Source organism: Centroberyx gerrardi, chromosome 7 (assembly GCF_048128805.1).
Source record: "Centroberyx gerrardi isolate f3 chromosome 7, fCenGer3.hap1.cur.20231027, whole genome shotgun sequence".
NCBI classification, from domain to species: domain Eukaryota; kingdom Metazoa; phylum Chordata; class Actinopteri; order Beryciformes; family Berycidae; genus Centroberyx; species Centroberyx gerrardi.
The window spans coordinates 9,896,319-9,923,359 of NC_136003.1; the positions used below are offsets into that span (position 1 = coordinate 9,896,319).

The 27,041-nt window shown below is 45.2% G+C and overlaps 2 protein-coding genes across 3 annotated transcripts in view; both read left to right on the forward strand.

Moving 5' to 3' along the window:
• The window catches only part of smurf1 (SMAD specific E3 ubiquitin protein ligase 1), an 18,437-nt gene extending 17,775 nt beyond the window's left edge, over nucleotides 1-662 (forward strand). For both annotated transcript variants that reach the window (XM_071906364.2, XM_071906365.2), the window contains exon 18: nucleotides 1-662. This exon is cut by the window's left edge and continues 1,193 nt beyond it. The gene's annotated coding sequence lies outside the window, so the exon portion shown is untranslated.
• Nucleotides 663-1,432: 770 nt separating this feature from the next.
• rnf216 (ring finger protein 216) lies at nucleotides 1,433-23,812 on the forward strand. The gene is made up of 17 exons (XM_071906381.2): nucleotides 1,433-1,521; nucleotides 2,401-2,543; nucleotides 2,854-2,984; nucleotides 3,424-4,803; nucleotides 5,042-5,118; nucleotides 7,171-7,279; nucleotides 8,349-8,510; nucleotides 8,846-8,957; nucleotides 9,765-9,898; nucleotides 10,663-10,713; nucleotides 11,409-11,546; nucleotides 12,027-12,175; nucleotides 12,913-12,991; nucleotides 19,139-19,236; nucleotides 20,317-20,539; nucleotides 21,845-21,914; nucleotides 22,528-23,812. The coding sequence occupies exons 2-17, from the start codon at nucleotides 2,477-2,479 to the stop codon at nucleotides 22,902-22,904; spliced, it is 3,357 nt and encodes a 1,118-aa protein (XP_071762482.2). The 5' UTR covers nucleotides 1,433-1,521; nucleotides 2,401-2,476; the 3' UTR covers nucleotides 22,905-23,812.
• The last annotated feature ends 3,229 nt before the right edge of the window (nucleotides 23,813-27,041 follow it).

Below are 27,041 nucleotides of genomic sequence, written 5' to 3' on the forward strand. Positions count from 1 at the left end.
TTAGTACGTTGGTGTTTTGAATTCCATGTTACATTTATTGAAGTGAAAGTGAATTGACCTCCCCGACCCCCGACCCCCGAGGCTTGATCCCAAACTTGAGTTTTTACATCCAACTCCCCATCTGAGAATTACTAGACTGTTGTTATAGAGAGGTCAGAGGTCATGACCTGGGTATCGTTCCAAATGAGCCGTGAGGATGGAAGGAAAGAGTCAAGAGGTTCAAGAACTCTTCGGTGTATGTGATATATGTAATAAAATCTCAAAAGCCTTTTCACACATTTTTCCATCCTCCATTTCACCGTCGCTCTTGCTTTCCGCCCCTGATGTTTCTCTCTCCATCTCTTTTTTCTCCATGGCTCCAAGGTTAGGAAAAGGTTCCTTCCGTCTAGTAGTCATCTTCCTCAAGACCACCGTGAATGAACAAAATCTCTTAACAGTCATTAAGCCTCCATAGAAGTGAATGAAATCAAAAACTAAATGTTGAGCGAATACCGTGGAAAGTGTTGGGATGCATTGTAGATTGAAGATGACTGTTTTGCAGTTTCATTTCAATCTACATTTTCTAGGTTCTGAGTTCATTGTGTAATGGATGCAAGAGTATTGTAACTTACTATGTACTAAACATTTATGAAAAAATACAATGTAAATAAGATTATATTAAAAGAAACTAAATTGAAAATATGTTCTGTGTGTTAAGCGCTTTATTCTGTCAAAGAGCAAAGCCTCTGTATATGAGTATATATAGTATATATATATATATATATATACACACACTATATATACAGTGTGTGTGTGTGTGTGTATATATATATATTATATATTATATCATTATAATGCAGTATACTGTCTCTATTGATCTATTACTAAATGCCTATACATAGGTAGAAGAGAGTCTAGGCTCCATCAATCTTTCCAGACATCAAAAAAGCCAAAATCTGCACCAAATATGATGGCACAATGGTCATTTTGGCATAATGGGAGACTTTGGATGATTGAAATCCAAATTATCATCTAGGCCTATAGGCTACTGTTTGAATGTATTATTAATTTATTTTAATTTTTTTTTGATATTTCAAATGGTGTATAATTTGGAATGAAGCTCTTAATTTACACCGCAATGTTTGTTTTTTAGTCTTGAAAATTTCGCTTGCTATGTATTTTCAACGTTCCCTTGAGTGCGAGAGTATGGCTTTGTGTTCATACCTGTAGGCCCACATGTCATGTCGATGCATTTCTACATTTGAGATCTTTACCCAAGGGTTACAATATTTAACTTTGTGGGAGCACAGCCCACAGCTTTTCTTTTGAAAAGCCAGCTCCGCCGTTCTTACGGGCGGACTGCCTTGAGGAGGATGAGGATGTGTTTTAGGACTACATCTCCCAGAGGGCCACCGCCTTTACGTTGTGGCGTCAACGTGACGCAGCAGCCACTCTTGTTTTGGCAGTTTGTTTCGATATCCGCGGATTGTCAATCCAACAAGAAGGCGTTTATGTGCTGGTTATCCAAAATTTGAAACCGAGGTATTGTACATTTCTGCACAAACTATTCCTGACATCAATTACTTATGCTATAAATGGATGATTTGATTCACAGAAATATCAGAAGTGAGCTAACCTACTTGCTAGCTAGCGAGCCAAGCTAACTAATATTAGCTTAGCTGGCTGCTGTGCAACCCACTGGTTAGTTCTCTGTGTGACTGATTTTCCGCGGAAATAATGAATTGTTGTCCTGGCCTATTTGTTTTTACAGCGTCTCAATACAGCGTGAACCCAGTATTAACGTTAGCTAATATTAAAGTTAAGTTACGTTAAGAGGATGTGTATAGTTTCACATTTAGCACTGCATGTAACATTGGCAGCTTCTCGCAATGTTAGCGTCACTTGTATGTTTACATTCAATTTACACTGATTTAGATTAGATTTGAGCTAACTACGCGCTGGATTAGCACTTGAAGCTAACGGTGTGAATGTTAGCAAATATTCGTTTGTTGTTTGATCCAAGTTGGCCTACACCAAATGAACTTTAGCTAGCTATTACTCATAGGTGGTGATTTGAAGTGACACGAATCCAAACCCAACACATGCTGTGGATCTTGGCTTTTCATAAGCTAACATACTTTCTTTTTGTTAAGCTCTTTCTATTGCTAACATTTATATTGTTAGCTAGCCAACTGGATACACGCAGCATATGTCATTTATTAGACCAGTATTACTAGTTTACTGATAGTTATAAGGTGCGGTCGAGCCCTCCTCAACTCTTGTGTCTCCAAGTCTTAAAGTGAAACCCTAGCTGTATTTGTTGGCGTCCATGGGGAATACCAGCACTTTAACAGTCTGTGTGTGTGTGTGTGTGTGTGTGTGTGTGTGTGGTGTGTGTGTGCGTGCGTGCGCGTGGAGTAGATGGTGGTGACTGAGCAGTGCCTGTAGAGACTCTGTGTGTGGGCTGACTCAGGGAGCCTGTTAGCTTAGTATCACAATGGCAGATGGAGGAGGCGATGACGACGTAATTCACCTGGCAAGCTTCAACGTCCACCGCAGCCAAGGTGAGATACCTGCATGTGTTCATTTAAACACACACACACACACACACACTGCTCATACTGCTCCAGTTTGTCATAACAGTCCATCTCTCACACACAGCCTGTTAGCAGTGGGCTAATATGCAGGTTTCATATTCATATTACATGCATTCTCTCTCTCTCCCCCTCCCGCACTCTGTCCCTTAATGACGAATAAATATCCGTATTCATTGCACGTCTTATGTTTTCTCTGTCACCATGCACTGTACACAGAATGCTAATGCTTGCTTGCTTGTGTCTGTGTGTGTGTGTGTGTGTGTGTGTGTTTGGGTAGGCTGTCAGGCCCGTCAGAGGGAGCTCATCACCATTTCTGACGACTCAGATGAGGAGCCTGTGACTCTGGTACCTGGCAGTCCTGTTTTAGTCCCGGATGACGCGGATGATGATGATGTCAGCATACTGGAGGTGAATGAAAAGCAGTGTTCTCAAATTCTTCATTCTGCTTATATTATTATGGGACAAGGACCACTATGTGAGAGTTATAGGTTTTCGAGTTATAGCACTGGATTGTATGACTCCTGATCTGTAATTTATTACTGCAGCTCTTTAACCAAAGCCACATGCTGAGAGATGGTCACAGAGAGGCTTGTTATTTATGAGTTTTGCCTATTTCATTTTAAGCAAAGGTGAAAGGTTGATTTCATGTGATTGTGTCCTGGGAACTCTTGGCTGTGCAGTAAAGTCACAGAAAATATAGAAGACTGTATACATATGTGCTCTTTTCAACCGCTGGCATATTGTGGCATTGTTGAAAGTTACTGTCAGTCGTAGGAGCAGCAGAGGTCACAACAAAAGTAGCATCAATTTGTCTGTTTTCTTTTTTGCTTTTTGTCTTCGCCCACAGCCTCTAACTCCTGCGCGAAGACACGTGATTCGGCCAGCAGCGACATGGAGTGGAGCCTTGCGCAACCTAATTCAAGTCACAGGTCAAAGCGGCGCGGCCTCTGGGGTTCCCACAGGGGACCCTGGCTCTGCCCCCTCCAGAGATGCCAAGGCCAACTCCTTTGTGGCAAGACCACCCATGCGAATACAGGTTCAGCTGCAGCCTAGCACATCTGGACACACACAGCCACAACCTGGCTCTTCAACATACACACAGTCTCAGCCAAAAACGTACACAAACTCACAGCAACAGCCTGGTACGTCAGCACACACAAAGGCGGAGCCCCAAGCAAGTACGTCTACCCAAACCCCGTCTACCTCCACAGACGCCAAGGCCAAGGCCACATCAAGAACACCTTTACGAATACAGCATCAGCCACAGCCTCAGCCTAGCACATCTGGACACACACAGCCACTAGCTGGTTCTTCAACACACCCACTGGTGGAGCCCCAAGCGAGTACCTCTACCCATGCCACGCACAAATCTTGTGCTGTTGCACAGACTGAGTTGGTTGCTTCTACACAGACACAAGCCATGGCTAGTACTAGTACACATACACAAGACAATCCTCAGGCCAGTACTTCATCTGCACATCCTCAGTCACAGTCACACACACAGATACAGACACAAACTCAGCCTGGTACATCGACACAGCCCCAGGCCAGCGGGCTCACAAACCCACAGCCCCAGGTCCGGCATCTCATCCAGGTGACGGAGGTGAAGCTACTCGTCGTTCCCCAACAACCAAGCGTCAGAGCCCCCGCTCTCATAACCCAACCCCAGCTCCAGCCCAGGCCACTGCATCCCCCCCGGGGCAACCTCATTCAGATCGAGCCGCAGCCCTTGGCCCAGGCCCCAGCCCAGGCTCCAGCCCGGGCCCCTCAAGTTCCCCAGGTGAGACCAGTGATACCCCCTGCGGTGCTGATAGCTGCAGCCCCGGAGAGACTGGGACCTCCAGAGGCGGGTCACCGAATCATCCTGGGGAGCCAGGCGCCCGGGGAGGCCATTCCCAACCCTCGACCCCAGGCTGGAGCTCCCAGTGAGGTTGCCCCAGCCCCTAGCCTCAACACCAGGGTGCCTAACCCCAACTCTAACCCTCCTGCTCCCCAAGCCCCCGCAGCTTTAGTCCCCCATAACAGACTAGAGGATCTTCTATTTCTGGCTCCAGCCCCAAACCCAGAAAGGGCCAATCCAGCCCCCGGCCTAGTCGCAGTCCCTCCAGTCCCAGAGGACATTCCCAGGATAGAGGATGCAAGGCCTGGTCCCTCTGTGCCACGGGGGGGACATAGGGTGGAGAGACTAGAGCAGCAGCCCCACATTAGGGCCTTGATCACTGGGGTGGTGAGTATCACACAAACTATCACATACACCCGTCACACACACCCGGACAAGCATGGCACCTGCCTTGCACACAAGCAACTTCACAGAGACACAGAGTACTCACAGCATTGAGCTCAGGAGTTACTTAATGTTAAGCTCAATGCTTTTAATTGTGTTATAACCATATCTGTCTCCTCTATCCCAACCCCATCTCCTTATTCTTCCTGTATCTCTCCCTCTCTTTGTCTTTCCCCTGCAGTTGGATCTATTCCCAGATGTCCAGGAAGCCTATGTAGCAGAACTGATCCAACGGAACAATGTGAAAGACTTGAATGTGTAAGGAGCATCTACTTTCTTCTGTAGCACTTCATACTGTACAGTATATGGCTATAATAAGTGATTCAGCTGTTGAGGAAATCAGATGCACGCCCATGCGAATGATTATGGAATTTGGTGAATAAATATTCCTCATTACAGGCCAAAGTATTGGTGCATACTGTTTAAAAGTGTTTGTTTTTGGTGTTGCATTAAACCATGTTTGACTGAGGGTTAAGCATTTGGGGTATGATGTCATTTGTCAGACTTGATCTATGTTAACTATGACAATAATTCTGTTTGGTTGAAATAGTACCCTTTAATTAATATGTTATATAGTAGAGGTCGACCGATTAATCGTTTGGCCGATTAATCGGCGCCGATAGGACGTTTTTACAAGCTATCGTTATCGGCGGAACTTGGCTCCGATATTGGAGCCTCCGCCAGTCACGCGGGGATGTACTGTACATCACCGTTTTGCATGGAGGCTCCATACACAAAGTCAAGGTAATGGCATTGTGTACCTGAGATAATTTATATTTAAATGAAAGTTAACTTTAAGACAGCTTTATTCGTAAATTATGAGCATGATAAGGTTGTTGGTTATAGTATGGCATTATTAATGCATTAGACTGGAGATAACTGCTGCTCTGCCGAAAGCATGCTGTCTCTGTTTTGCTAGCAAGCATGGTCGTTAGAATTTGGCTAGCCGTAAGTGCAAGCCTAGCACAACTATGGGCCAATGGCCATATCTGATCATTTGAGGGCCACTTTTGCTGAAAATATCTGTGTGCATGTGATTAACTCCTGATAATAATCTAAACAACTGTTAAAGACCCCATGAAATGGCACTCTTTCTTCCTTGATTTTCCGAGCACTGGCACTCCGGGACCGGGAGAGGGGCAGCCATAAATGCGCGACAGACTTTAAATTACGTTTTTCAATGTAGACTACATCAGAGATATGTTTTTTCAGAAAGCAATTCTCCACTCCATGAAAAAACCTTCAACGCATTATTCTGGCGATAGGGTTAGAAAATGTGGGCTAAACCTTGCGGTCCCAGGGTAAACGTTGGAACAGCTGATTTTACAGCAAGGCTGACAAGTGGCATTCAAGTCATATCTGACCCGTTTTCAGTTTATTTCTCCCCACAAAAGTTATCTCTCGAATATATAACGCAACACTACCAGCTCCTTGTTCACGATATACAGGCAGACAGGGAGGAAAAGAAACCATTCAACTTTTACTTTACTTACCAATTTGGCGTTCTCTCTTCCAAATAATCCAGCCATGTAACTATCCATTCATGAAATGAAATCACACACTTTAGGATCCTCCTTACCCCGGGAATATGCACGAACATTAATGGTTTGTAAGAGGGGGGGAAGATATCGGCCGATTACTCGGCTATCGGCTTTTTCCTGCTCCAAACTATCGTTATTATATCGGCCTTTGAAAATCCACTATCGGTTGACCTCTATTATATAGTCCCAGGGGGTGGCTTTATCATTTTAACTATAAATTATAGCTCAAAGAAATGCTACATATCCAGATTTGCAACTGTATCCTGTGCACTTTGTAAAGTGGTCATGGAGTTGCTTTTTGTTTGCTCCTTTGATTTGCTCACATGCAGTTGATTTGTTGACATGAATTACATTTTAATGACAGCTCATAGGCCTGTTCCATTTTTTATTTTTTTTTTCAATTTCAGGATTTCTTGAACCATCCAAATGCATAACTTAAGATAACTGAAAATGTTCTGTCTGCATTTCATGAAAATTAGTTTTTTACCTTGTTTTTAAAGGCTGCATAATAAAGCAGAAAACCTCTTTTACTAACTGCAGATTTTTGACAGGTGACCCACAGAATGTTTTTTATTTTTCCCCCCATGGAAACTAGGTGAGACTAATTAATTAGGTCTCTACATCATTGCCACAAATGCAGTGGGGAACTGTCCAGAATCTGTACTTGTTATTTTTGTATTGTGTAGGCTGAAACCAAAATCCCAAGTATGACGGGTATTGAAAGACTGCTTGTTTGCATACCTGTAACTCCCCTTTGCTGTGTTTCCAGTATCTGTAACCTGCTGTTGGAGAACCCAGCGTTTCCAAGGAGGGAGACTGCAGCAGCCACTGCAGCTCCCACCAGCATCCTACTGGAGTCTGGAAACACCCAGACAGAGGTAGGGGGGTGTGTGTGTGTGTGTGTGTGTGTGCGTGCGTGTGTGCGTGCGTGTGCATGCATTCTGTCTTTTTACAAGCCTTTCGTGTCAATTAGACCCACAAGAATAGGAAACCTGTAAAAGTGGTTACTTCTGAGGACAGTTTTTCTGGAAAATGGCTTTACTTTTAGGCTTTGGGCATGAGTTTAGTTAAGTTGGCATGTAGTGGTGAAGGTCATGGTTTTGAGAACAAATTCAATTCAGTATTTAACATTCTCGCCAATGTAACAAACAAGTATCTATGCATGCAAAGGGTGTAAACAAATAATGAAGAATAAATTGTTTGTCATTTTATAATTATGTCGATCAAGCTTAACAAACTAAAATAAACATTTTGCAGAGTAGAACTTTTCTTGAATTCTGTCACTGGATTATGACTCTGGACTGTTGCTGAGGAGTGATAGAGCTTATGGAGGGATGTGCTTTGCAATGGGGCTTGAATCCTAAGCAGAGGATTAACACACTGTGGAAAAATGACATTATGTGTGTGTCAGAGAGAGAGGAGATCGACTAACTATAACTTTATTTGTTTAGCACTTTTCCAAAGCAAAGTTTACAGAGATGAGGTTCCTTAACATTGTAGGCATTTTTTTAAAGCTGAAGTTAGTACTGAAAAGCAGCAGCCCTGTTAGAGTGAATAAGAAATTAGCATGCACACACACATATATGCAAACATAGAAAGAGAGAGAAACTGTCCCACCTCAGTCTCTCTGGCTTGTTCAGACAAAACAGCAGACAGTGCACAAATTGGCCCCTGCTGCCACATAGCCTGCTTACTCAGCTCATCCTGCCGCCCCACCCCCCACCTTCCCAACTATTAGGCGAAAGCCCAATTTGTCAAAATCACAGGAAACAAAATAAGCCGCATCTCTCAATTTATTCAACTTAGTGAGCATTGTTGTCTCTAACCCTCAGTCATGCTGATTTGAACAAGATTGGTCAACATTGGAAGCAACCTAAAAGTCTCAGAATTTGATATCTGAGTGTGTGGGAAACCTGCTTATGCTTCTGCCTGTGTGTGTCCTTTTAGGTGACCGAGGACCTGTTTGATTATGCCAAGCTGGGGACAGTGGGACCGGAGGCTGTGATGCAGGCTGCCGACTTGCTGATGGCAGACTTCAGGATGCTCAGCTGTCAGGACATCAAATGGGCCCTCAACGCCCTCAAGGGACACTATGCAATCACACGCAAGGTATCTGTGGTCTCATATTACACAATGTGTTGCTGATCTTATAGTGCTGGCCTCAGGAATGCAATTACAGTGTACAGCTGATTACTGTGCACACAGTAGGTTAGCTCACTTCTGTGAGGTTTTTTTTGTGTGTATATGAGTGCATGCAGTCTCTTATTTTCTTTTCTTTTCTTTTCTCTACTATCTTCTTACTCTCTCACTTTCAATTGCCTCTTTATCCCTCCCTGTCTTTCTTTCTTACATCTCTTCCTCTCTCCATTCTCCCTTCTTTCTCACTTTGTCTAACCTCCTCTCCTAATCTCTCCCTCTCTCTTCACCCCCACCCCTCCTCCCAGGCCTTATGCGAAGCTCTGAAGAAGTGGCAGGATTCAGGCGACCCCTCAGGAAAGAGACGGCGGAGTAGAGCCTCCTCCGAGCGCTGCTACATAGATTTCCAGTTTGAGCACGGTGAATACAGTTTCTCACTCACTCTCAGTGTGCACACTGATGCTGCTCACACACTGGTCCACATGCTCTTCTCCAGAGGGCGCTGCCTTACACACACTCGCCTACATCATACTTAAAAGTGTGTGTGCTCGGTGCACACACTCCTGTAGTGCATTTAGTAATTGACAACATCCTATTTGGAATCTAGAATATTTCACTAGTGTTCAGCAAGTTTTGCATGTTGCCACACTTTTATCAAGTTTTCCAACTTTATTATAAAACCCAAAGTGGGTCTACATTTGCAATTAATAGGTGTTTGGTGCGTTGTATAATTTCTCTCCGTCAGTCAACATATTCGCAGCCCTAAAGGTATTGAAACACAAACACACTGGAAGCTATTCCTTCCAAATTTATCCTAATTTGCTGCTCTGTGATGCACTGCAGGCATGACATTTGAAGCATCAGCAGCGCTCACCGTGATGGATAACATGACCATACCATGTTTTCTTTGGAATGGCATGGAAGATGTTCCATGTTTACAGTTTGCTTCATGTATTTGGACACCAGCTGCTAGACCATCTAGACTGTATAGATTTCATATTTGTACCTTCTTCCTGAACCTTCCTAAGTAATGTTTCCTCAAAATAGGTCAATAGTCCCTGGGGTTCAAGAAACCTTATAGATAAGACCCATTTTGTTCCACTCGATGCATCAGAATTGAAGTTTAACACACCACTTGATGCTTTTATTGTGTGTTGGACCACATCTGAAGCTCCCTGTGCATTTCTGACTTGATGCTTACTCAGTAGTGTTCCCTCTGTCCTCCAGGCTCGGTGAAGTTCGACAAGAGGATGTATTTCTTAGAGAATGACCGTCGCTACTGCAGGACCTACGGTACTCTGGAAGTTTCTCTACAGAAGGAGCTCTCGTTCTATCAGCAGAAGGCCAAGGAATGGGCAGAGGTACACACACACACACACATTACTCTAGTACGCATATTCTTTTTCTCTGATGGTTTGTCCATCATTTCAGTTGTCTGCAGTGGCTGATTTGTACCGAGGTGGGGAGGTTCAATAATGTTCTACTAAACATTTTCCTCTAAAATGGTTAGCAGTTGCAGTACAGTGTAGTGGATGCCATTCCCTTTTGCCTCCATGCTGAAATCACACCACTCACATATGGTGGTATGCCAAAACCCCCATATTGTAAAATGGGGACTGAATCCATTGTAGCCACGACTGGCCCTGCAGAGAGGGACCACAGGGGTTTGCACCTCAATACACACTGCCTGTGGAAATGGAGGCCACAGAGATCGCAGGAGACTTAGATTCATTTGACAATTCTTGTTTACATGAAAGCACTGTCAAATGTTCTGTAACATTTTAGGAATGCAGATTTTGAATTGAATGGAACTGCTTGGGAAAATAGTAATGGGTAATGGCTTGTGCCTCAGGGTCTGTAATGGTACTTTAACATACGAGCGCGTCCTCCTTTCTGGTTAATTATTAACCTACGATCATGAGATGGACTCTTTCTGTCTCATCTATAAAGATGGAAAGAACAGTTATTGTCCATGATAACAGTGAGAGGATACTTCAGCAATGGCTTTATATGACATCTGCTGTCCAACTAACAAGGAACTGCTCTGTTTATTGATCATTAACTTTTTCTCTCTTTCTCTCTGGCTCTGTCTGCCTGCCTGTCACCCGTCTTTCTCTCTCTCCAGCACGAGGACTTCCTCCTGGCACTGCAGGTCAATGAGGATGAATATAAGAAGGTAGGAATCACACATTACTGGACCAAACTGATGTTACCTTCACAGTGACTTGTACCTGGTTAAAATATAGAAAAAGCCTGGCCTCCCAGTGGTTCAGTTGGCTAATGTGCAAATCATTTACTCATAATGCCATGGATCTGAATATAGCTTGGACCATGCTGCAGGCATTCATTCATTCATTGTGTCATGCTGAAGACTACATATTCAGAACCTGTTGGTGTCCTTGTTCAGGATGGGTACTCGGTGGCATGGTTGCTACTAAATTTATATTTATGATGGCTACACTATCTCCTATAAGAGCAGTTTTGGGACCTAAATTAAAATAGATCCCCCAATTATGCTGGCCAATTTGGCATCAGACTATTTCTCTTGAAGTCAAACAGCTGAAGGTCACTGCTGTCTGTGAAGTTACCGGCTGTAATGCAGCTTTCCCCAGTCCCTGAAAAGCAATTTACTTGAAAATATGCTCTAGACTAGTAGCTTTGTAGATTAATTTAACTTCTTAATCCTCTTAGCACTATGAAGCACTTAAGGCATCCACAGGAGAGCAAGAGTTTGTAGCCTAAATACAGGGTAACCTTTCTGTGCAATAGGCTGCGATTTCAGATTTGGGTCGCAGCGTTGAATTAAAAGAATTGTGATTTCTGAAAAATGCTGAAAAGTTGAACAACCACTATGCATCATTGTCTCTCCAGGATGGCCAGTTGATAGAGTGCGGCTGCTGCTATGGGGAGTTTGCGTTTGAGAAGATGACCCAGTGTTCGGACGGTCACCTCTTCTGTAAAGAGTGCCTGGTCAAATACGCTCAGGAGGCAGTCTTTGGCTCCGGACAGGTACACAGTTTCCCCACGTTTGACAAAGGTTTAGGTGGTGATGTTGCGAGGCGATTGTTAATGGCCATTCTTACACAAAATCAAAGTCTTTCTGAGCACACATCACCTGTAGGAGCAAATATAAGCCTAAAAGTAAAAAAGATTAGAAGAATAGAGGGTATAAATAATACAATAGGAATAATAATGGGGTACAATACAGCTCATAAAAGTGTATAAAAATGTTTTAAGCAACCAGTAAAATCTTAAAATAAATTCTAAACCTACAACATACTTTGCTGGCTTAAGTAATGTTTTTTCTTCTTCTTTGTATTGCCATGAGATTTTGACTTGTACTGTGCACTGTCTGTGTGTGTTTGTGTGTCACTGATCAGCATTGTGTGGGTGGACAGCCTTATGTGGTTGTGATTATACCTGCACATCTGCAATTGTAAGAACGCGTGGTGGTGCTAATGGTTTTTGATGTGTGTGTGTGTGTTCCAGTCGGAGCTGAGCTGCATGGAGGGGGGCTGTCCATGCTCCTACCCAGTGTGTGAGCTGGAGAAGGTCCTGCCAGAGAACATACTGTGTAAATACTATGAGAGACAGGCAGAGGAGGCGGTTGCTGCTACCTGTGCTGATGAACTAGTGCGGTAAGTGTGTCTGTGTGTGTGTGTGTGTGTGTGTGTGTGTGTGTGTGTGTGTGTGTGTGTGTGTGTGTGTTAGCCTTTACACCTAGCATTAACATAGTCTAGTATTTGGATTGCGTCTGCATGTAATTTAGCTGGATTACATTTACACCTGCCATTAAAAAAAGTGTCTCCAGTATACACATTGAAATTGGATTTCCCTCACAAAATACATTGCTGCACACATCACTTCATTTTGTAATATTTACGTCCGTTAGAAATGACAGTAAATACCTAGTCTCGCTCATTCCCATCCACACATATCCTAACAATCCATTTTTTGACCAGTATGTTAATATCCCATCCCCTGTTTGATTTCCATACTCTTCCTGGGTTGAACGATGTTCGAATGTTTCTTTCCATTCACATAGTTGTTGTATGTCGATTAGAGATGCATTGTATATACACTTTGTTGTTAATATTGGCCTTATACATCTCTGATCACTTCCAGATGTGGTTTGGGTGATTGGATTCATTGTCAATGTGTTTTTGTTCTAAGCGATTACAACCCAATCACCCTTGATGCATGTTGTAAAGGGAGCCTGTGCGTTCAGAGCAGATGATGGATGAGGAGGACATCAAGTAACGGCTCTTTGTTTGAGAGTGGGATTCTCTTGTCTGGGTTCTCTGTCTCATATACAACTGTATCCCAAATTTCTCACCCACCCTCCTTTCCTCTCCTTCCTCTCTGACTTCTACAGGTGTCCATTTTGCAACTTCCCAGCCTTGTTGGACAAAGACATGTCCTTGTTTAGCTGTCCCAACCCCCGGTGTCGCAAGGTCAGTCCTATACTCTCTGTAGATATATTAATGTACTCCAAGCTTAATCAGCAGTTGGTTGGTTCATTATACACTCTGAGACATTCAGGTAGCCACGCTTTTATATTGCTGCTCTCCTGAGCCAAACATCTCTCGTAACTGTACGAATATGTTCAAAGTCAACGTTCCTAGTCAAATATAGGTTAAATCTTTGGTGCTTGCACGGTAGACGATGCCTCTGACAAATCATATGCTACATCCTATTTGTCAGAGGTAAAACATACTGTGTGAGCGAGAAGGTGGCCCTTGATAAAAGGCAAGAGGAGAGCTCACGGATAATTTTATCCACCATTACATATAAAAACCTGGTCTTACATTGAAAAGCCCGGGGTTTCGAATGCATGCCCCCCCCCCCCACTTCCGCATAAATCATCTCATCGCAGCCTTGGCAAGAGAGCGAGAGACGGGGATCAAAGTGTGCAAGAGAGAAAAAGATTGATGAACAATGAGCATTTTTATGGAGACGATGAAACGGTTCCATCTGGGGAGGTCATCAACTCTGTCTCTCTGTGTGTTTATCTCTCTGCCTCCTCCCTCTGTCTGAGGAATGCGGGGGGAGGCGTTGCTCTTTGTCAGCCAAGGCTGTCACATGGATTCCAGTGTAAAATCTCCATTATTTACCACACACATACCTACAGTCATTCTCTCGCCCGCTCACTCTTACCACACGAAACAATCCCCCCACCTCTCTTTCTGTCTCTTCTCTTTCTCTCTGTCTCTCTCTCCCACATTTACCCCTACGACACAACCACAGTCTCTCTCTCTCTCTCTTTCTTGCACACACACACACCTCCCATCGTTAAATTCCCGGAATGGGAGAGCGAAAGAGATATGGTATTGTGTTCCCATCAACGTTGCACCAGAATAAACGTACGTGTGTGTGTGTGTGTGCGTGCGCATATCTGTGCATTTCCCTCTGGGCACCATGGTAGCATGGTATCCCTCTAGTAACATGGGACTAATAGTCTGGGATTGTTTGCAAAGTGGATAATTGACTTAGTTTTGAACAGAGAAGCCTTTGTCTGTGTGCCTTTCCATTGGTCTGCATACTTTTTTGTGATTGTGTATTTCTGCGTATTAATGTGTCTTCCTGTTTATGTGTAATTGTGCACTGACATGCACAGGCATACATTCATGCCTTCTAGTATGTGGAGTTTCTATTTGTGGTGGGGGTTGGATTTTGCAACCAAATCATTTGCCAATAACAAGATATAGTGTAACCCTGAAATCCTATGAAATAATTTATTTTTTCATTTTTTGGATTTCTCTATACCCGTTCTTGACACTGATCAGATTTACATTACATTACTCCTACACTTAGGCTTGCACATGTCCCACAACATAACTCATATTTTTCAAACAAATTTGATTAATGGGCTAGTGGGACAGCAGACCCTGCTGGCTTTAAATGGCCCACTCAGCAGTTCAGAAACCACAGCAAGCAACAGAGTTGTCTGTGTTAAAAGAATCACACCAGGAGCTGGAAGGTGTATCACTACTTTTTGCTACTATAGGTATAACTATGACCTGGATTTCCATACATCGGGCCGCAGCTGGTGTCCTTTCTCTTCAACCAGAGCTACTGGTTGCTCTTTTCTGCTTTTAGCTGCCTGACATAAGCTTTGACCATGATTCCGTAGCTCAATGAGTAAACTGGTAAGTGATATGTATTGTCACCCAATGGGTGTGACCTGGTTTTCCAGTTGTTCAGCCTGGCACTCTCGTTCAAAGCATCTTAATCATGTTCCTTTCATATGCCTCATCTACTGCATCCGCCCATGGCACACTAAGCTCTACTATCTCTGGCGGGACTGTAAAGTGCAGATTTACATCTGCTCGCATTCCCCAATACCCAGACTCCACTAGTTACTCCAACTTGTGCCTCCTCAGTAGTAATCTTTCCTGGTTCGTCCCCTTCATGTGCAAAGCCAATTTGTTGCATTGGGTTCTGTCTCCTTGTCACAATTTCCCCCACATTTTTTTGTGCGAGTGCTAGTTTGTGTTGTCCCATCACCACCTGTTTATGTCGTACAGTGTCGTTTCATGCTCAGGGTGGAAAGCACACGGCTGTAGTTGTAATCAGACAAGGTTCTGTAGACGCAGCAGCTCAGTGCTGTTGAGGATGATATTGATGCTTCCTCCTGCAATTCTGTCCATTAGCCTGTAGGTGGAGCCAGAGGTTTGTAGCTGCCGCCCTGCAGTATCATTGCACAGCTGCACCCCATTACGTACACACACACACACACACACACACACACACACACACACACACACACACACACACACACACACACACACACACACACACAAAGTTAGACATGCTCCAGATGTATCTTTGGTCAGTTCCCGCTCTGAATGTGTTGAATAACTCCCAGTGGCGTGGCCGTCTCCTTCCCATTATCCAACCTGGACTCTCAGACAGTCAGAACTGTAGATTTAGGGCGACTAGCAAATATGGTTATGGTATTGAATTGATTATTTATTAGAGAATTCTATTTAGAATTGGACAGTGAACAGCAGTCATGCGGTTATATTGTCAGTGGGCCAAGAGCCACAAAAGTTTATGTGACTTGCTTCCTCTTTAGTGTGTTAAAAGAATCAGGATGTGTTTTGTAACCTTGTGACTCGGTGACTGTGTTCTGTCTGTATTTCCCCTCTCTGCAGTGGAAACTCCCTCACACAGCCAGATATTGTCATGAGAACATAACCACTAGATAGATTGGCTTGAATGTGTTTTTCTTTCTTGCTCCCCTATTCACATCAGCACAACACACACTCAAACACACACACACAATCGAAGACAGTTGTTGTACAGTAAGCTCTGCAGCCCTGTTCAGCCTAAGAGTGGGGAGGGGCTTCATTATGTAACTGACACACTTCCTTAAGCCCACCCTCCTCCTTTCATACCGCTGCTTTATTGGACGGACACACTTTCCACTCCCCTCGCACTGGTTTCTCATTGGCTGGACACACTTCCCCCTCCATTTCAAATGTGGTTCAGATCATGTTTGACCCAGATTCTCCTTCCTCTCTCTGTCTCTCTCTCTTCCCCCGGCTCTGTCTGACCCACACACACACACACACACATACACACACAGATGCTAATGTATTCCACATGTGGTTATGAGGGCATTTGGACAGGCTTGTTCCTGGCCTGTGTATGATTAGTTTATAGCAGCAGAGGCTGTAGAATGTAGGCCATTGGAAGACTATCATAGTAAGATTTGGCTCTGCCACTGTGGAGACAATTAAGAGAGGTGCATTTGTGCACAAACGTGTTTGCGTATCCATTAGTGTTATCCTGCTGCAGTTCACCTCTCGTCCATCATCACATCTGCTGCATTCCTCATCCACTCCCCAGTGAATCATGTTATGTCACAGGACATGCAGAGACATGCCATGCAATGTCATTTTAGACAGACATCTCTCTCTCTCTTTTGTTTTTTTCTCTCTCTCTCTCTCTCTCTCTCTCTCTCTCTCTCTCTCTCCATTTCCCCTTGGCCCTGTGTTCTGCACAAGTAGATTTGATTGCAGTAAGAGCCACCTCCCCTCAAAAACACACTCTCTCGCACACACACACACATACACACGCACCAACACACACGCTCTGCAGCCCCCCAATCAGAAGCTCTGCAAACGGCTTCTGCTGCCTTATAAGGGCTGCTGCAGCCTGCACCGTGAGAGAAGAGAGAGATAGAAAAAGAGAGAGAGAGATCCAGAGGAGGAGGAAAGGGGAGGTATGAATGAAGATGTGGGGGGAGGAGGGGAGGGGGTGGGTGGAGAGGAAAGGGACCGGGACGCAGGGGAAACGAGTGTCATGAATGAAGATAGAAGAAGAGTTAGAGGAAGAAGAACAGGATGGAGAAAAGAATGGATGGGAGGAGTGAGTGCATGTGGATGGATGGATTTGGATAGTAGGCTAGTAGAGTAAAGTAATGTGGCTGGATTTGCATTTGGTCCCAGATACCAGTTGGAGTGTATTCTTACAACAGCAGTGTGTGTGTATATGTACTGTATATGTTAATGCTCAGTTAGCCCTTGAGCAGGCTAATCTGTGTGGCACCAGCCATCGTAAAACCTTATGTATATCTCTGTGACCTTTGTCACATTTGAACCACCAATTTTACTGTTGTATTCAAATGAGGCATTCAGGGGCCGTAGGACACACCCAGTACAGGTGTATTTGTGCACAAAGGGGGCGTGGTTGATCAGCTGTATTTTTAGCTGTGCTATAAGAAGGCTGGTGTGTTCCTGCTCTTCAGCAGCTTGTCCAACAAGTCCCGGAGACACACACACACACACAGTCTCAAATACAGTCACTCTCCAGCTGTCCCTCTTCCTGGTCTCTAGGTTACCACTAGGGGGTGATCTCTCACCACGTCGCCTGATCCTCGTCTCCTCGTCTCCTCTCCTCTTCCCCCTCTCATTCTCTCCCTCCCAGTCTTTGTGTGCGCTGCCGCTTTTTCTGACGGTTAGGTCCGATTCTACACCCCTTACCCACCCCTCCCCATTTATGCAACCGAAAGCATAAAATTGGCACAAGCATAAGTCCAGAGGGAGCTTTCTCACCATATTTTACACACGCGCACACACAGAGGGGAGTGAAGCCTGCACATTTCATTGTGAAGGGTAGTAAAGAACCGCAGTACACGGTCAGCTTCCAGGGCTTTCCCAGCCTGTTTAACTCCTGGTGGCTCGGCAAGCTACGGCACTCATGACTGTCGCCTGTCATCCCTTCTCTCTCAACCATCCTTACCGTTTCTCTCCACTGTACACTAATAAATTAGAAAATGCCATGAAAACGTGAATAGTATTAGTCTCTTTTGTATCTTTTCCATGCGCAAGGCATTTGATTGAGCTCCAAAAGTGGTTTTCCCTTGCTGGAAGCTTCTAAATGGGGCTCCAATAGCGTCATGTTTGTCTCTAAAGGTCCTTGTGTGCCCTTCAGAGAGTCTTCAGATCCCTTTGCCAAGTCAAAACCCGCCGCACTGTCAACATTACCGGCTAAACCCCTCTAAATGCCAGAGAAAACTCTGGCGTTTGCAGCCCAGTTCCCCACCCTTTGGCTGACCTTGCACACGCAGGAAAACAGCACAGCGTTCCCAGTGAATATTGTGAGAGCTATGAGCCTATGGTAGCGGAGAGACGTCAGGGAAGACACACGCACACACACACGCACACACACATTCGCTTAGGGGTTGAAGGATGTGTAAATGGGCCACAGGAAGCGAAGGGTGTGTTTCTGACCAATGCTGCGTTTCCATCCTCGGTCAAGGGTCAGGCTGGAGGTTGCCGTGGAGACGTGGATCATACTGTGCTGCATCAGCTGTCATATGCCGCACTCGTCAATATTAGATGAGCGGTTCAAATATTTATGACGACACCACTAAGCTAAGGGTTAGTCAGGGAGGCAACCCCCAGCTGAAGTGTGTGTGTGTGTGTGTGTGTGTGTGTGTGTGTGTGTGTTAGAGTAAAGCAGAGAGAGACCATGTGAGAGCGCACTGCTGTGTGTCCATGATTATGTGTGTGAGACTGTATTGTCACTGTGCATGTGTAAATGTGTGTTTGTGTGTGTGTGCAAAGCTCCACCAGCCGTAGCAGCGAGACTGTCTGCCCCAGATGTCCTTCAGCTGAGGGGCAGAACGTCTCGGGCCGACACGACCGAGGCGGTGGGAGGATGGAGTTGCTGTTACTAGGCAACCGAGCAGACGGCGACGAACAAATCGCACTCTCGCTGCAGTCACACACACACGCGCACACACATACACACATACACACATGCATATGCACAGAGAGCCACACCTAGCCGTGTCTCCGAGTCCCTGCAGTGGCAGCACCAGCAGCATATAGAGTAGACGCTGTATAGGAATATTCTCGGGGTTCAGCTTTAAGTGGAATAGTGGAGGAGGGGCTGGATAATATGGTTGCAGACGTGTCTCATTGATGCTGATGGATGGATGGGGTGGGGAAACATCTGTGATAATTCTGGAGGGGATATGTAGAAATGAACAAGTGACCAAATGCTGTAAGAAGGAGATTCTAACGAAGTGATTTCTCCCTCTCCCTCTCCCTCTCTCCCTCTCTCCCCCCCTTCTCTCTGGTCTGTAGGAGAGCTGTAGGAAGTGCCATGTCCAGTGGAAGCAGCATGTGGGGAAGACGTGCGAGGAAGTCCTGGAGAGGGATGAGACCCGCATGAGGGTGCTGTTGTAAGTGTCTCACAGAAACAAATAGGGCTCCTCTGTCACATTTTCCACCCCGGTCGCAACTTGCAGTGCCTCCTTACCTGCCGTTTGGCACACTTGCTCCCTTTTATACTGTATCCGAGGCTACTATCGCGTCCTCTACCCCCTCTGCTCCTGTCCTATTCCCCCCTCACCAGAGAGGATGCCGGGTAAACAGCTCGGTTTCCCGGACAACAATCCAGGAAGCGGAGAGAGGCCGGCTGCTTCCTGTGTCCCAGCGGGGCCGTGGGGCAGCACTTCCTGTTTTGGGCCGTCCGCAGACCCTCTTACTTCCTGGTGCTGAAAGAGGCAGGAAGCTGTCTGGTAGAAAGATCTGACCAGCTCACCTCAGAGCCTTCATCATACCACAGACCTGATGGTTATATCAGGAGAAATCTAAAAGAGTCTGAATGTCAACATTAGGCCACTGCAGGTTTCTGGGTTGTGTCTGCTGTATGGAGACACAACCCAGAAACCATTGAGCTGTTCAGGCTGATGGAGATTTCAGTTCTATAGCTTGATCAAGAGTTTGATTTAGTCCTATACCCCAAGGTCATGTTGGTAATACTATGAAGCCATAGCAATTGAATGGAATGATGATATTCTACAGCAAAACAATGTCTGTGTGACCCTGAATAAAAAACTATGGGTCACAGGCCTTGATCTGAAAAGACATGAAAAGACTAACATGCGCCTGAGTTGTAGACAAAATTTCTCATTTGACTTCAAGGTTGAAAAACATTGGAGAACCTCTGACCCAGAGCTATGTAGAACAAAGCTCAACTGATTGTCTACAGTCTTGGTTTTACAGCTCTAATCACAATCTAGCACTGTTTCAGAAACATGTGCTCTTGGCAGTGTTGTTATGTTTGCCTCTCTCTTTCTTTCTACTTTCTCTTCACTATCTCCCTCTGTCTTTTTTTTAATTTCTCCTCTCTTTTGTTTCTCTCTTTGTCCGCCGCTCCTCCTTTTTTTTCCTTAAATCGCTTCCCTCGTATGCCCCTGCTCCCGTCTCTTATACTGACCTGTCTGCCCTCTGTCTTCCTCCCCCCTTCTCCCTCCCAGTGAGGAGCGCATGACGGCAGCCCGGGTGAGGAAGTGCGTGAAGTGCGGGACGGGCCTGGTCAAGTCGGAGGGCTGCAACCGGATGTCGTGCCGCTGCGGCAGCTTCATGTGCTACCTCTGCCGAGAGCCCATCACCGGCTACAACCACTTCTGCCAGCACGCCCGCTCGCCCGGCGCCCCCTGCCGCCACTGCCGCAAGTGCTCCCTCTGGACCGACCCCACGGTGCGCTCACACACACACATACCCATACAAATGCTTACCATATGTAAGGAGGGTAGCAGAATTTGTTTGAGGCGTCGTGTTTTTCAAATGGTGGATATCTCATATTCGTCTGTCATAGTATGCGCATGGCATTTCTTCTGACAGTGAAGGACTGATTTGCACACTAACTCTCTGAAAGAATGATGTTCTTGCGGTACTGGCAGAATTGCTGTGTTTCATTTAGTTCTGTACGGAAGTATCTGGTCATTCAGTGACTTGGTCGTTAACCTCAGCCGGTGTAAATTCAGTCCCATCTGCGCAAGAGCATTGGTCCTCTACACACACCAACTCTCACTGACTGCACTCTGACCCTAAACCATCTGACTCCATGGTAGCCCACAGTGACCTGGACATAGTATTGCTGGCAACCTTAAGCAGCAATTAGTCCCTGAGCAGCTAATCACCTGGAGCTGCTCCAGTAGCACTATAGAGGCACCAGAGCGGGCCAAAAGCTAGTCTGAAAGGCATTGCCAAGAAATGGCTAAATACTTGTAGCCAGAGGGCCGTTGGAGGGTTGGTGAAGGGGCTTGGCTGCCTTTTTAACACACATAATGAAATGGATTTTTTTGCCAATCGTAGATTTTCACAAAAAGTTGAGAGAATTTAACAGTTTATGTTTGCACCACCCCTTGTTTAATTTGAACACATTGGCATCTGTATTTAACCAAGATCCAACCGAATCCACTTTGCTAAAGCCTGAATAGTAACATTAACCAGGCTAACCGGGATGTAGCTTTCTGTTTACTTTGCTTCAATGTAACCGTAGTGTTTGCTTTGCTAGATGAACACATTATCCAAGAACTAGCATTGCACTGGCCAGTTTAGACCAACCCAACTTCTCTAATCAGAAACTGCAGACCCAGTAGCCACAGTAGCCATGAGCTAGTAATACAGTTTGCTCCAGACTGAGCCACAGTCAGCCTACAGTTAACCCAGCAGAATGTTAGTTAACTGACATCAAATACAGCAATAATATCCAACTAGGCGATCTTTATGGGATGGGATGGTGATGCAAATACAAAATAAAGAATGCACTCTCAGGTGTTATGGCTTTTATACAACACTTGCAACAATTGTGTACTGTCTGAAAAGCTTTCCTCAAAGCAACTGCATTGCTAGTTAACCCCCTGGTTACCACAAGAGTTAGTATAGCAGCCAATTCTATTTTTGATCGAACAGCTAAACGTAACTGCTCACTGTTTTGTCTCATTGGAATGACTAACAGTATGTGCTTTTGTGCGTGTGTGTGTGTGTGTGCGCCTACAGCAAGATGACGAGCGCATCATTCAGGAGATCCAGAAGGAAGGAGAAGCAGAGCTGAATAAGAAGTCTGCAGGTCAGTATTCTGTCACCCTGTCCACCATGCACCAGCACAGTCCCAAAGGCCATGATACACTTAAAGTATTTTAGGGCTGTTTAAAATGGTCAGATGGTGGGTGGCTGCACTTTTTTTAATCCAGTGAAACTGTTGATTTGATATTGCTCAGCATTTTATCTGTATCAGTTTTGTCCTGTTCAGCATTTCCCTTCTATTCTAATGAAAGGTGTTACTGTTACTGTGTGGTGGAGTGTGTTCCCTGGCAGTGGAACCAGAGTTATTATAGTGCACACAGCAACATTATTTTTCCTCTCTGGCGTTTCCTCTTTGTCATTTTAACCATTATTTATTCAGACAAGTTGACTGTTGTTTACAGCAAGGACGGGGAGCAGTTGCAGGGGGTTTCCTATGTTTGGTTTGTCTAAATGTGTTTGCAGTGTATAAGACGGGCCAGGTGGATGTAGGTGGAGGTTAGATGTCAACCTTCCAGTCCGACCCCAGAGACCGGATCAACAGTTTAATACACTGAGGAACTGGACAAGAAGACCAGGAGAGATTATCGGTATAATGTTGATTGACAACTTCTTTCTTTCTCTGTGTCTCTCTCTCTCTCTCTCTCTCTCTCTCTCAGAAAATTCAGGGAAGCGGGTCGGCCCTCCGCCCGAGCCCATCACCGTTGCCAAGCGGCCGCGCGTCGGTCCGCCCGCTCAGAACCCACCGAACCCCCCGGCGCCACCTCACCTCCAAGCGGTACGAGCTCCCCTATTGGTCCCCCCGCGTGTCATTTACCCCCAGGCTCCGCCCCAGGCCCGGATGTTCCAGATGATCCCGCCCCGGCTGCCCCCGGCGCCCTACGTCCCCCCGCTGCAGCACCTGCCCCCCCTGAACAATAACAACAACAACAACAACCACCACCATCCGCCTGTCAATCATAATCACCATAACATAGACATGATGGACCTGCCCATGCACTATGGACCCCCGCACCGCTACTACAGACGCTTCTAACACACACACACACACACACACACACAGACAGGGAGAATTGTCCTGTTCAAGACGAATTCGCCCTTTCATCGGCTGGGGTTGCCTAATAATCGTTAATTATGGGTGAAATGTTCTGCGACGGATGTACCAGCTGATGTTGTGCACACTTAAGCGCGCACAGGCACACACAGCGCCGAGTGTGTGTTCTTCCTGGGGTGACTGTATTGTTCGACAACTGATTCACCAGCTGAAACACACACACACACACACACACTTGCACTACAGTTACACTTTTCATTTCAGCGCTGTTTTTGAGATCTGATGTTGCACAATGTCAAGAGTCCCCACTTGGCCTATCGTCTGCTGTGTCTAATTTGTTTTTTATATATATCTGTGTCTGTCTTTTTTCCATTCTTCCTCTGCGTCTCTTTTCTTGGTTCATATGCGCTTGTGCAGATTTCCAGTCACCACTCCAGCATGTGGTCCGGCTCATCAGATCCAAATTCAAGTAAACTCCAACTCTTGGGAGCATCCAGACCTGCCGGTCGATGCGTCCTCGCGTGTTCAGATGATGAAAATCGTGTCGAAATGACAAGTGTATCTGTAGACACACACACACACACACACTCACACACATGTTGAGACACCTTGCCTTCCCCCACCGAGCCTGGGATTTCAGAACAATGTGGATCACCCCTCAGCGTTGGCTTTTTTTTTTTTTTTTTTTTTTTTTTTTTTTAAACTTTTCATCTTTTCAAGTTTGAATAATGGGGTTGAAATGAATAATTTAGCACCTGGATACAGTTTATTTACGGTTTATAAAGATATTTTTGAATACATAAAAAAAAGTTAGCATTCCCTTCTGTATCTTTGGCGTAACAAGTGGGAGAGCACACTGTTTTCTAATAAAGTTTTTGTTTTCGCATTTCGCATGCCTCTGTGTTTTTCTCCATCATGAGACCTCGCATCAAAACAAATCCTCCCTTTTCTCACTCGAATTCTCTCCTTCCATCTGTGTTATTACCTCTTTGTCTTTCTGCCTGTCTTTCTGTGGGCTGGGTTGGACCGAGTCTCTCTCTCTCTCTCTCTCTCTCATTCTTTTTCTCCCTGTGTCTCTCTCTCTTTCCCCCTCGTCTCACACGCTAAAAAAGGGGCTGACTCACGATAACTGAGCCCTCGGGCTGTCCACCAATCACATGACGGAGAGGCTGCTTTCCACCAATCGTGGCGCAGAGACAGCGGGGGCTTTGTGATGCTACTGAGAGAGGGGACTTCTTTGTTCAGCCAAGTGTGTTGTAAGTGTGACAAATCACTTTGCCACGCACACACACACACACTCAGTCACACACTTACAGCCCCTTGTTTCTGCATGCAGACTGTAAAAGTACCATAGTGAACCCCCCCCCCCCATTGTAGCCCGGGGGGCCTAATGGTTTTAGTCATGGGTGGTATGAGTAAGAGCGTGTCTGTGTGTTTGTGTGAGAGGCAGAATTGGGCTTTAATCAGCTTGTATGTGTCACAGAAATCGTCCACTGTAGTGTGTTTTTGTGCTTCAGCATCTTATAACACCAACCAAGGCTTGTTGAATGAAAGTCTGCAGGTAGAAAAATATCTCCATTGTAAATCTTCTGTTGTACGTGTGTGTGTGTGTGTGTGTGTGTGACTCCATGTTTACGCCAGTCATGGGACGCCTCCAGCATGATGGCTGTTCAAGCTGTGTGTAATCGCCCTGTGACTCTTGACCCCCAAATCATGTGACCCTCGACCCTGACTCTTGCTGCCGGCCCGGAACCCCCGGAAACAATCAAGTCTCCGTTCTAAAGAAATCCTATTCTACTGTGTTCTATTCTGCTCTAGTCCTTGAAGAGGCCCCGGGCCTGCCAGACGTTACGTGCAGATCCTGGATTATAATTGGATAGTATTATAGAGTATTATCTGCTAATGACTCATTTAATTCACAGGACAAAGGATTGGCTTAAGCGGCGTGATAAGGCTCAATAAAGGAGACTTCTGCCTATGCAATTCTGTCATCCATACACATGTCTAGGTCCAGTCTGCACCCTGAATTAGAATTGAAATTATTAGGAAAAATTAACAGATGGAGTTCGGTTTTTTTTATAGATGGAGAACTGAGCCTCATTTGAAGGTAAATATGCTGAAAATCATTTTTTTCATTGTTTAAAACGTGGCTTGGAGCTCCATCTAAGCACAATCTCCATTCATCTTTTATCTGCCTTGAGATTTAACTGTCGGGTGTAAATCTGACAATTCAGCAGTAATTGAACAGCCTGTCGCTCACCATCCCCTATTCAAACGTGTTGAAAACAAACGGCCGGCCCATTTACTCAGTTGGTATTTTTGACTCTCTCCCTGAATGGGACAGATTTGACTAAAGAAAATATGAACCAGACATGACCCACACATATCTGCTGGAACACCTGAGATGCACAAATATCACGTCCTGTTATTCTGGCTCCGTGTTCCTGTGTGAGTGTGTGTGTGACTGTAACTACAGTGCATGCTCCCATATCAGTGTCTCCAGCTGTTCCCCCCCTACACACACACACACTGTATATTCTTTGCATCCTTTTTTTATAGCAACCCAGACGACCTTCACGCCTCCAGTCAGATATTATATCAAAGTGTGTGTGTGTGCATATTAAATCCCTATGTCTGGCAGCATGTGCTCCCTAGACAGTATTTGCTGCTTCAGCTCCACCTCCCCTGACATTGTTTGTGTCTGTTATTGTTTGTGCGTCTTTTTTAATGAGTGTGTGTGTTTTTTTAATGAGTGTGTGCTTTTACAGCTGTGCGGCTCTGTTGTGACCTTTATATGGCTGCTCATGTAATCTAAATTTTGGAGGATTTGGAGTGTATTATACCTGTTTAACTAACAGCTGATACTACATGATTGGTCGCTTTGGGACCTTTTACCATTTCTGCACTTGTTGAAACTTTCATATTGTAGTTCTAGATCTATTTTAAGAATACTTCTCTATTTGTTAAATTAAAAAACTAGAGTGTACGCAAACCTCCACCAACACTGAACAATTTTCCTACTTACTGTTCCATCCAAACACATCATTCCTATCATTTAAATTTGAAGATAAATTGATTTCTTCACCCTGCAAACACACCCTTAGGATTTGGAATCAAGTCTCTGTCTCTGTTAGTTTCACAGTTATGGCTAAATAATGATAATCGTCTAATGGCGATTATGGCCGGTCATAGATTTTGAGATATCCTGCTGACAGACTGACTAATCTAAACTAACTAATAGGGGTAAGAACATAAAGTCCTTGATGGAGATAACTAGTGGAGTGATGTTTGCCCTGATAGATGAGGAAGGAGTTGGATCATGTGGTTCATATGTGGATGGAGACATTTCACTCCACTGGTTTGATCAGATTCTACATACATTGTGTGGTTTGCAGCCAAAGCCCTTTCTGTCCCTCATAGTTGACCTGTCATAGTGTCCTCTTCATCCTGCACAGACCCATGTTGCTGTTTCATATCCCTTAAAGAGATTATTCACTGACCCACTGGCTGACTGCCTGCCTGGCTGAATGACTGAATGAATGATGTGAAAAGATGAGCGGACACAGAGATTTGATTTCAGCAATGCAGAGAATAGAAGAATAGAGGAGAGCGAGCAGGAAGGCAGACAGGTGAAAGATAAAGAGATGTTACATGCACACACACACACACACACACACATTAATCATTCTTCATACACATTCTCTGCAGTCTGATAAGGCTGCAGTCGTCTAGATGGGAAGGAGAGAATAGAGGAGGGGGAAAGAAGGAAGCAGCACAGAGGAGGAGGGGGGAGCTTGTGCTGTTTCCTCAATGATGAGCTCCTCTCTGATCAAAGGCAGACCCTCTGAGCTCTGCATCCCCCCACCCCACCCCAGCCCCCCTCAAACCACACACACACACACACACACACGGGCCCCACCAGCCCCATTCAGTCTGCATATTGGTGTGTCAAGCAGCTCTGATGAAGGTTTCGACATTTCGCCTTTTTCTCTCCTCCTCACGCCCCTCTTCAATTCAGACCTGCCGGTTTCCAGCAGCTGGTGTTGCCATGGTGACGGTGGGGTGGGTGTGTGTGTGTGTGTGTGGGGTGGGGTGGGGGGGGGGGGTCTCAGAAGAGGG